This window comes from Centruroides vittatus, unplaced genomic scaffold, assembly GCF_030686945.1.
Source record: "Centruroides vittatus isolate TY-2023 unplaced genomic scaffold, ASM3068694v2 contig_979, whole genome shotgun sequence".
Classification (NCBI taxonomy): Eukaryota; Metazoa; Arthropoda; class Arachnida; order Scorpiones; family Buthidae; genus Centruroides; species Centruroides vittatus.
The window spans coordinates 835,914-847,393 of NW_027122650.1; the positions used below are offsets into that span (position 1 = coordinate 835,914).

General features: G+C 27.8%; 1 protein-coding gene across 4 annotated transcripts in view; it reads left to right on the plus strand.

Annotated features, from left to right (window-relative positions):
• The window catches only part of LOC136985775 (neuronal acetylcholine receptor subunit alpha-10-like), a 47,481-nt gene extending 36,902 nt beyond the window's left edge, over positions 1-10,579 (plus strand). For all 4 annotated transcript variants that reach the window (XM_067283127.1, XM_067283128.1, XM_067283126.1 and 1 more), the window contains exons 6-8: positions 7,977-8,515; positions 8,626-8,819; positions 9,308-10,579. In XM_067283127.1, coding sequence (XP_067139228.1) covers positions 7,977-8,515; positions 8,626-8,819; positions 9,308-9,652 — 1,078 coding nt within the window. In that variant the 3' untranslated portion in view covers positions 9,653-10,579. The remainder of the gene's footprint in view (positions 1-7,976; positions 8,516-8,625; positions 8,820-9,307) is intronic.
• The last annotated feature ends 901 nt before the right edge of the window (positions 10,580-11,480 follow it).

The window sequence follows — 11,480 nt, forward strand, 5'->3', positions numbered from 1 at the left end:
TTCTAAATAAAAGAAAGTTTGATTATTCACTCGATTTGTCACTTTAGACAAAAGCAGTAATCTTCTCATTTAATCACCAAATCGGTTCTTTCTGGCTAAATGCCAAAACAAGAATTAAAAAAATGGCTTACTGTTCTTTGGATTTGTTTATACTCATATTTGATCGAATGTATGTTTCTCGGTTATCTGTTAAAAGGGGGGGGGGAATACACGGAGAAAAGTTATTTCCTTGAACTTGGTCAAACAATTGATACAAAAATAGATCGTTCTAAATTAAATTACTAAATGATATAAACTCGATAATCGATCTTTTCATTAAAATTTTTCTTTTTTACAATAATAAAATTCTATTAAATTTGATTAAATCGAAAATCTCTAGAAAGCGTTATGGATCACATTCTCTGTTTTACAAATGAAATATTCTCCGTAATTATTTAAATTGAAGTTAATCGCATTTTATAATTATGTTAGTGCCGAGTTTTTCATTCATTGTAACTTCGATTTTATTTGATACAGGAAAACGAAGATGGAAAAATAAGAAGTGAATCAAAATAATTAATCGACAATACTCTTTGAAGTTTAGATTTAATAATAATCAAATAATTTTTGGAATTTTATTTAATATTAAATTTAAATGATTTTTGTTTTATTTTTATAATCGAGATCTAAGATTTGACAGTGCTTTTATATTTATGGAAAATAATAAATTTTCACGATACACGTGTTGGTTTCAAGTTCATACATATTTATATATTTTTATTTACTGTTTGGATCAAATTTTCGACCTGAAAACTACGCGATTATTATTAAATCCTTACTTCTAAACTAATGTAACCGGCAGTGATTTAATAATCTTTGTCCGAATTTGATTGGTAAGTGCTAAAACTTAAAAAATATCCTATAAGGAACGTTTCCTTAGAAAATTTCGTGAGAAAACTTGGATGAAAATAATCATTAGATAGAATTTGACTGTAAACAGTGAGGAAATTAGTCTTCAAAGTGATGTCGAAAAGATCACGTTGAAGTATTAGGAAAGCAAAGGACAATATTATTTTTAGCTTAGCTTAAACAGGAAGAAATGTCGATGTTTTCTGTCACTAAATCCAAAAAACTTGTCAATTTATAACAAAATGATTGTTTCGATCGTTCTGGAAATCTAAAAATATGTTTAGCAGTAAACAGTTCTACATCTCCAGTATGAGGCCGCCCATTAATTACGCGTACAGCTTTTAAACCCTTTTTGACCCTCTTCTTCCCTGTTGTTTACAATGATGCACTTCAGGTAAACCTACTCTCCTTTACTAAGGTATACAATACTTTATAGACCCCCTGACATTAAAAAAATGACTTAAACAAGTTCTGCAAATATTTTCTGTAAATAGGCGTATGAGATCAAATTTCTTATACCGTTAATACAACAAAAAAGTCCACATAGACAATGCTCGATCCCTTTCCTGTCCATCGTGAACAAAGATATACTGTTAGTAACTCCTCCCTCTCTTAACTGTATACGTAACTTAATTAATGAACAGTTCCTATAATGTTTTGTATATGTTGTGTCCCTTTGTCTTTGTCTCTCTTCCCCAAGTGCCAACTTCGAAGAAGACGAAGTGACTAGAACTTTGCTGTAATATACATTATCTTTCGAATGAATGCCCAATCAAAATCGCATGAGGTAACGTTGAAAGAATGCCTATATATTTTAGGCATTTAGTGCAGGGGCAAGCCACTACTAATTTGAGACGGAGAGCATATATTTTACTAAACAAATTAAAAATATGATTAAAAATTTCAGCCTTGTATTGTGTTGATGTCACAATAGAATAATTGCTTGTTTATATTAGCTTTTCGTTTTCAATTAGTCGTGTTATCGGTAGACATGCTTAATGATAAAATTAATATTTTAATTATAAGGATATCTCCGAAAAAAATAATAATCCATGAATTTAACTTTTATTAAAGACTACTATTTGAATTTATTAACAATACTTGCCTGTATATATATATACAGGTACTTGTACTGTACTTGGTATACTGTATATTCTAAATGTGTAGGGTATACATGTAAATTTATTTTCTATGAAAATGTGTTAAATATATGAGAATAAATAAATGTATTTTTATTTGTATTTATTCAAGATAAGCCATTTTAAATCGTTGTATGTAATTTTTGATCGTTTATCGAATAAGCATTCTGTATCGACGTTTAAAAAACGTTTTACCAATAAGCTATTGGCTGAGAGCTTCTTCCTCTATTTTTTTTAAAAACAATTGAAATTTTTTATAGAATTTTGAATTTATTTTTATAATATTCTTGATTGATTCACTTTTAATTTAAAAAGAAATATAAATATATATGTATATATATTTTAAAGATAAGATCTTGCAAAATGTCATTAAAAATAATAAAATTTTAATTATAATTTGTGATTTTTTTAAAAATTAATATTTTAAATGAACTTATTCCAAACTTTTTAAATGCATAAAACTCGTTTGTTTTAATTAGTTGTACAGTTTACGAAACTTTGATATAAAGACTTCATAAATTAAGATTTAATTTTAGAAATTTGATCTTCAGGATTTTAACATTTGTAAATTATTCAAGTATAAATTACGTAAATTGATTACCTAAATTTGAGTTTTAATATTAATATATACAGTCTTTTAAAGAAATTATTATCCATTTCTTTAAATAATTAATTTTATATGAAAATGTAACTTCATTTTGAAGTAAACTTAATTTTAAAGTAATTTACATCCTATTTACGTCAGCTGACAATAAACAATAGAATCAAGTTATAATGATTAGGGTCTATCTATTTATATACATAAATATAAATATAATGCTTTATGTATATATATAAATATAATTAAAAATTATTATATTATATATGGCTTTGTATAAATGTTATAAAATACCTATGAAGTATTTCGACACAAATTAATATCGGTTAGAAGAATGGTCCTTAAACATAATTTGGAATAATTGATATTAAGGAATCGCCTTTCAACAAAGCAATTTATATTCAAATATTTAAATGAATTCGATTGTTAACAACTTTAAACATAATTGTTAGTGTTCTGATTCAGAAATTATAAACATAAATAGACAATTTCATGCATTTGACGAGGGGGGAAAATAAAAAATAAAACTCAAGAAAAGAATTTATTCGATAAAACAAATGTTAAATATAACTGTAAATATATTCAGGAAAAATATAAATTTTGGGAAATTTTTGTCTATAGTTATATGAAAGTACTTTGTTTCTTTTTCTATCTTTCTTTTCTTTTTACTTCTCCGGCTGTTATACATAATAGAGGGAAATTATAGCGATCGGTCAAAAATGACCCCCAAGATTTTGACATTTTTGGACTTAGGGGACCTTGAAACGTCGAGAAATGCAAAAAAACTTCGGGTTTTTTTTTCTGTATATATGAATGTTAGTGTGTGTGTGGGGGGCACGATTTTGTTCACCCTCTTTGAAGCTTAATAACTCCTGTGCTCTTTTTCGAAATTTTTTGAAATTTTTCAGGAAGGTTTGTGCATTAGGGGGAGCGATGATATTAAATTTTGATGATTAAATGTCGACGGGGTGGGGAGATAAAGGGGTCGTGTCATATCTCCAGTAGGGTCGGACTTAATGATGATTTTACTCGTTATTCGCATTAATAATTTTTTTTATAAAACCCATCCCACCCTCAAAATTAAACTTTTTGCCATTTTATAATAATTAAAAATATAAAAAGATTTTAAAAATAAAATATCGTAACAGATGGCGCTACTAAATGTTGCCGGGAAAATTAAGCAACCCGTTGCTGGATTTTTTCTTTCTTTCTTTTTGCTTTTTTTTTTTTTTTTTTTTTTTAATTTTAGAAAGAGAGATAATTTTATTCTAATTGACTTCACAGATCTGAAATGTGTCTGTTTAACATTAGTAGCATCTAACTGAGAGATAAACAAGATGATAGTACTGTATTCTCTTAACCTGATTCAAGGACGACGCCAGCCAATGGGTAAGGGGGGGCAAGATGATGTAAATTGATAGAGGATATGAATTGTATGTAGGTAAAATAGAAACGATTCATAAAGTTTTAATCATTTACTATGTACCGGAAAAGAAATATCTCAAATAAAACATTTTCTTTAACTTACAAGAAGCCTAAGAAGATTATTTTAATTAAAACTTAGCATTTAAATAACTTTTTCGAATTTCTAGGGGAGGGCAACTGCCCCTCTGCCCCTCCCCCTGGCGACGCCCTTGACCTGATTTCCATATAAAAATCATTAGACCGTTCACTAAATTCAAATTTTCAAATTTTTAGCAGCGTTAAAATATTTTTATATTTACACTCAATAATAGTTATTCTGCATTTATAATAATAGTCGATTATAGCATTCGTTTATATCAATTATTAATGTAAATTTGTGTTCTTTATTTTTGAAAAAAATTTTTTGTTAAACTTTATACCCTTTCGTGTAATTTTTAAAAATTTCTTTATCATAGAACGTGATAATTTTATTTTGTAATAGTCATAAATAATCCCTACACAATGCCAAATATAATTAGAAAAGTGACTAAGTGGCAAAAAAAGATTTATTATTTATTTTTATCAACATACTATACAGTTTACACAATTGGTTTTTCATATATTAAGCAAACAATTTCTATAATTATCAATGGAAAGTCCATAAAATATAATATATTTGATAACTGATAAGTCTCGAAGTTGGCTACATCCGTGAAGAATGTGATAAACTGAAGAGTTTGAGACTTGTTCCAAAAAAGGATTTTTTATAGAAATTAATATAAATGTTGATTATAAATGTTAATTTAAAGAAAATTTATTTAATCGCAATTATGGATCCATAACTATTGTCTTTATAAAGATGTCACTTGGAATTTCTGTCTGATGAAAAGCAGAATTAATCAAAGCTTCTTGATCTTGCAATGTTAAATGACAAAAGCATCCCAAACTTAAAGCAAAAACGACAAAAATATATGCTAAAACTATAGATCTAACTGTAAGAAGTTATTTTATTCTAACTTTTAGACAATTAACTTTAACTATTAAATAAAATTTTGAATTAAAGTATCGGGACTTTTCGTTTTTCATCGGAAGTTCTTATGCAGTTAATCGGGGCCTCTTGTCACCAAGCATTTTACATCTAGTCTTAACTTTCATGTATCTAATGTCATTCTCGAGATTAACGACGGACAGACGGACAGACGGATGACAGTGAATAAAGGTCTACAATTTTTTCAAATTGCAGCCCAATAATGGTGCATCGTTTTGTCAATTGTATACTGTTTATTCAGCAATTATAGATCATTTTTCAATAATTAACGAATCAAGACATTTTCGATGAACTGAAAACAGAATTTTTACTTTGCACTCAACCGCATTTAACATAATATTCAATCGAGAATTTCCTTCTTAACATTGAAATCTAAAATTCTTATGTTGCATTTGCATAGTATTTGGAATCTTCGGTAAATTTCTTAATAAGTTCCAGACGACCTTTAATTACCAACGAAACAATTTAATAATCATCCTAATTTTCGGTATGACAATAATTTCGTATAGGCCTATAAATTATTTTAAATTTTACAAGAATTAATAATTATATAACGTTTTATAATATAGTAAATGATATTTTAGTATGTATAATTTCGAGATTTTAGGAAACGTTCGTATTTCGGTTATGTAAATTTAGATTTACAAAATTTTAATTTTAGAAATGTATATTTAAAAAAGTTTTGATTTTACCGATGAGGCCATTTTACTGTCCGAGTGTAGCATTTAGTTTTATTTATTTATTACAATATCTGAGGGATCTAGTATCATCAAATAACATACAGTAAAACCTGAGTAAACCAGAATCGTACGGTACCGAATGTTTTTCCGGTTTGACAAGTTTTCGTTTTAAACACGTTTTTTAACGTAGAAAATGGCTCCGTCTTTGAAAATTTTTTCCTTTTAGGCAGGTTTACTTTTTATTCAGGTTCCGTTTTGGGCAAGTTTTACTATATTGTTAATAATATATTGATTTACAATAATAATTTTATAACTTGCTTATACATAGAAATGAAATGCTGCATGTAAAAAATATTTGATTTTATTTATTCATTTTATTTGATTTTATTTATTCATTTATTTATTTAGAAAGAAAGTTTTCTATAAAAGCGTAATTATTAAGTCCCTATCCTATTTAGTTGATACTTTTGCAATTATATCGTTGTTGATTTTCTAAACTTTTGATATTTTAAAATAAATCTTGGATGAAGAACAAAATATTCCCAATATTTTATTGATGTAACGGCCAGAACTAAACGTTTATTTCACTATTCAAGGTACTGTATGATTTATAATACCTACAAACTAATCATTCAAAATATATTTCTAAGATACTGTATTTTAAAACTCAGTTTCTGAACATAAGAACGTAGAAATCTCCATCCTGAATTGATTTTACTTCAACTGAAACATTTTACTGAATCATATTTTCTAAGTGTTGAGCAAATAGTAATAGTTATTCCAATGGATTTATTTGATTTTGTCGATATAAATCTCAAATTATTTATTTAAGTAAAATATAAAGAATATTCTACTTAAAAATATAAGTTCTATATTCTTATTATAAAACTTCTAAAATTTTCAATAATTTTTTAAGAGCATCAGTAAAATTAATTTATAAAGTTTAATGTTATACGGATTTAATAATTAAATAAATAAAAGTGTATAAATATCACAGCTAAATTATCCGTCCACGGTGAAGAATATCGAATTCATTATATAACAGATATAAAAGAACATCCATAATAGGATAGTTAGGTAATATAATACTGCAATTGTCGTTTATTAATAATCATGCTTATCGGAAGAAATATGATAACTTATATATCATTATACAGATTATATGAATATTAAGGATATAATTCAAGGTTATCTGAGATATACAGGAAGATAAGCATGACACTCATAACATTACCTATAGGTTTCATTCTTATTTTAATCCTTGAATTATTACATTTATAAAAACGTGTGGGAATCCATCGTTTGATATGAAAATAAATGCACTAAAATGAAGTCTGCTTAAGAGAAACTTTCATCTTTTTTAATGACAATTCGAATTTTTATTCATTATTCATGAGAAAAGTCGTAGCCTGACCGTTCTTGCATAATTGTTACTTAAAATACATATTTTTCAGTGATAAAGTTTAAAAAATATTTTAAATAAATATTATTTTGCGTAATTCTTTCGATGTTTGTTATTCTTTGGAGTATTCTATTATACTAGGCATGCGAAAATAAAAGCAATCAAAGTAAAAAATTAAGATACAAGTGTTGATTTTCCGGAATTACGTTCAATTTGAAATATGCAAATAATAAAACAATGAAATATTTAGTTGTACGCAAATTCTTTAATGGATTTATTGAAGAATTTTTTCGGATTTGAAAAAATTATATTTAAATGTAAGAGCTAAAGCTGATTTTTGTTATAATGTTATTATATAAAAATATTTAATAAAATAAAATTCATTATATTTAAAACTGAAAGTACGTATTGTTTCATACTAATTACAACAAATAATTTATAAAGTATATTGCTTTTTAATGAATGTATTCATTCTCTACTAATTTGATTATTATTGTATCACATTTTATGAATTAAATGTAGTAGTAAAGTGTAAACAATAAAATTGTTCTGTAGTAGGGAATTTAAAATTTACAAGTAATTCGGTTTAAAGAAAAAGACTGTTTAAATCCCGATAGATTTCTGTCTGACAATAGTAATCCAGATAGAATTCTATAGATATCAAACTCGATCGTGTTCTTCGGTTCGTTCCGATGACCTTGATCACCGGGATTTTTAAACAGTTCAGTCAGAAAATTTATTGTTTAGGGTATAAGTTAAATAACTAGTTAAACAAAACACATAAATATCAATAATAAAATTTTATTTTTAATTTCAGTGCAGATTCTCAATACAACAATGCCATTCTCAGCACCAATGTTATCGTACTTTCAGATGGAAATCTAACATGGCTGTCCAGTGCTATTTTTAAGAGTTCCTGCAAAATCAATGTCGCTTGGTTTCCTTTCGACGAACAAAACTGTTCCATGAAGTTCGCTTCCTGGACTTACGACGGTTATCAAGTCAATATGATTATTCAGACTAACAAAGGTGACTTATCGAATTACGTAGAGAACGGAGAATGGGATCTCATTAACATGGCCGTCGTACGAAACGAAGTTTATTATTCCTGTTGTCAAGAACCGTATCCCGACGTCACTTATTTCATTGTGTTAAGACGTCGTCCCCTATTCTACGTCTTTAACTTGATATTACCTTGCATGATTATCACTGGGATTGCTTTGTTAAGCTTCTATATGCCTTCCGATTCGGGAGAGAAAGTTACGTTGGGTATAACTACACTCTTGTCCATGACAGTGTTCCTGATGGTGATCGGAGAGAGTATGCCACCGACATCGGATACGGTGCCATTAATAGGTATTGCATTAAGATTTTTCGAAAATATTTAATTTTCTTAACATAAATGAGATCTCGCATATTTTTTACAACGTTCATTAAAGTAATTTCGAATTTTACGTAATTTTCAGGGTTATATTATGCCGTTGTCATGTCGTTGGTATCGTTAGCCACGGCACTATCCGTTGTGACGTTGAATATTCATCATCGTGGGATGAGAGGGAAAGAAGTTCCTCCTATTGTCAAGAGGATAGTGTTCGGTTGCTTAGCCAAACTGATGTTTATAGAACTGGATTTAGATTTCAATGTCGAATCGAATAGAAGAGTAAGGAGCTTCCATGTTATGAAAAGAAATTCACATTTGTACACTTTCTTAAGACGTGTTGATATTTTAATTTTTTTAAACAAAATTGTTTTTAGATGTATTTAAAAATCTCACCAATAACTCTTTATTATAATTTTATATTTTAATATAGAATTATATTTTTCATTAATGTACTGTTTATTTAGAATAAATTAATAATTTCATATTTTAAATATTACATGTAATATATTAGGTTTAACGATATTATTTAAATTTATTTTTCATAAAGTTACATTTAAAGTAGTGTATTAATTTTTTTTAAATTTTATAAATGTTAAAATTAATAAAACGTTTCATTTCATTATTAATTGCTTGGAAAATTATCATATAATAATACCTTTCAAATAATTTAATATAGAATAGAAAAACAACTATTTTTAAATAAAGTATATAATAAGTGTTTGTTTAATTAAAGAAAATAATATTTAAATTACTATTTTTTTTTTTAGAATCGACATCCGTTACCAGTGAGGATTCAACCAGAGAGAGATACGTGGGAAAACGGTCGACTATCTCCAAAATTTCGATCTCCCCATTGCATCAGTACAATTCAGTCGTCGAACTTCATCGAAAGCTTCGAAAAACATTTTTTAAAGGTGCTAAATAAAGTCTACCAAACGATCGAAAAGAACGAAGTCCGTTTGGCAGAACAGGAAAGAAGAGACACCATTAAATTAGAATGGCAACAAGTGGCACTAGTTATCGATCGGTTCCTACTTCTTATTTTCGTTATCTCAACACTAGCCACGTCTTTTGGGATTTTATGCATGTCGCCTCACGCTCGACTCTACTGAAGCGAGATTGGTTTATGCTGTGATCTCAAAATATTCGAATGTCGATAGGAATGGTGTTCGCCATTCAGAGCTTTACGCGTAGATTCTGGCCTGAAGAATCTACCCACGGCTAACTCTGCCGTAACGTGCTATATTGCGTATAGTAAAGCAGCCAGTAGTTATCCAGATGAATATTTTCATCTCAACGTAATCGATATGATATGCCAACAACAACATCCAGTTTTCGTCTTCAAGTATTTACAATTTTGTTTTTGATATAGACTAGTCACTTCTATATGTTTTCATATAGACTCGTTATAGAACTGGATTACAAAATACATACAACACTAGTAAATGCTCAATTTGTAAATTAGATATTACTTAGAAAAAAAACATAAATTAGTGTCTTAATAAAAAAACATTAAGAAAAGTTCAGAATATATTTTAAGTTTGAAAGAACTAAGATATATTTTTTTGTGCTAATTACTTGTTTACACATTAAATATAGAGGAAAAAAAAAAACGTGAAGAAGAAGAAATATATTGCTCTTGTTTAGATTGTTTAACAATTATATATTATCCAGTAATCGATAGAGTTCGAGTGATAAGTTGTAGCTTTGTTGTTAAAAAATCACATGCGTATTGATCCACATATAAAAATATATCCATTAAACAGAATTAATGGCTATTCAACTAGTATTAAAAACGTAATTTTGTGACCAGTACGTTGTTATATTAGTATCGATAAATAAAACAAAGTGTTCTAGATTGGTAAAGGATATATTTAAAATTCCTAATGCCAATTAGTGACTTCATCGCTAACGAGAAAAAAAAAAGAATTGCAATAAACAAATTTTGTGATCAAATGGAAAATGTAATATTACTGTTAAAAATGTATTGTTGAAAATATTCAAAATCTATCTTTGTATCGTGATAGTTTTGCAGAAAATCTGTAATAATGTTGAAAGAAAATAAAGCATAAAGATTAAATTTCAATATTGCCTTTAATTCTTTCAGTTTTTTGTAAAAGATCTTTTTCCATTCGTTGTAAACGATGGAATAAATACATCGATATAGCGCGCTCTAAATGGTGCCACCTTGGTGAAGCGCCAATAACTATTTGTGAACGGATCTTGCTCATAAATATTAAATAAACTTTTCGGTGTTTGTTAATTTACCATATACGATTTTGCATTGCATTACATTGATATTGATTTTCAAACTCAAACTTATATAAATTACATTCTGTATATAACTCTTAGGGTACTTTAACGCTATACTCGATTTAGTGTACATTTCAAAACGAACAACTGGCGCTATTGAATCTAAATTGGGATGCAATTTGAAAAAATTGCAGACTTACAAATTCTTACTGTCTGTCCTTCCTTAATCTCGAGAACGGTGTTAGATAGATGAAAGTCGAGATTAGATATAGAAAGCATAAGGACAGAAGGCCATGATTAACTATAGGAGAACTTCTGGTCTAAAGAGGGTCACGTGAATTCAATTTAAATTTTTTTCCTGAATGGCTTTACATAGATGACCGGTATGACTTTGTTGTTATCGGGAAAAGTATGATGTACAGGGGCAAGACACTACTACCGGTAATTTGCAATGGCGAACATATATTTTAAACTGAGTAAATTAAGAATGATTAAAAATTGCAGTCCGGCATTGTGACAAAACAATGTCACAATAAATAATTACTCGTTTGACTATACATTTCCTTCTCAGTTTTATATGAAAGTCTCCAATCTTATTGTTTCACAATTAAGTCTTTAACTTGCAAATCTGTTAATAAAAAGTAATTTAAAAGGAATATTCTTAGAATTTTAGATTAAAAAATCAAA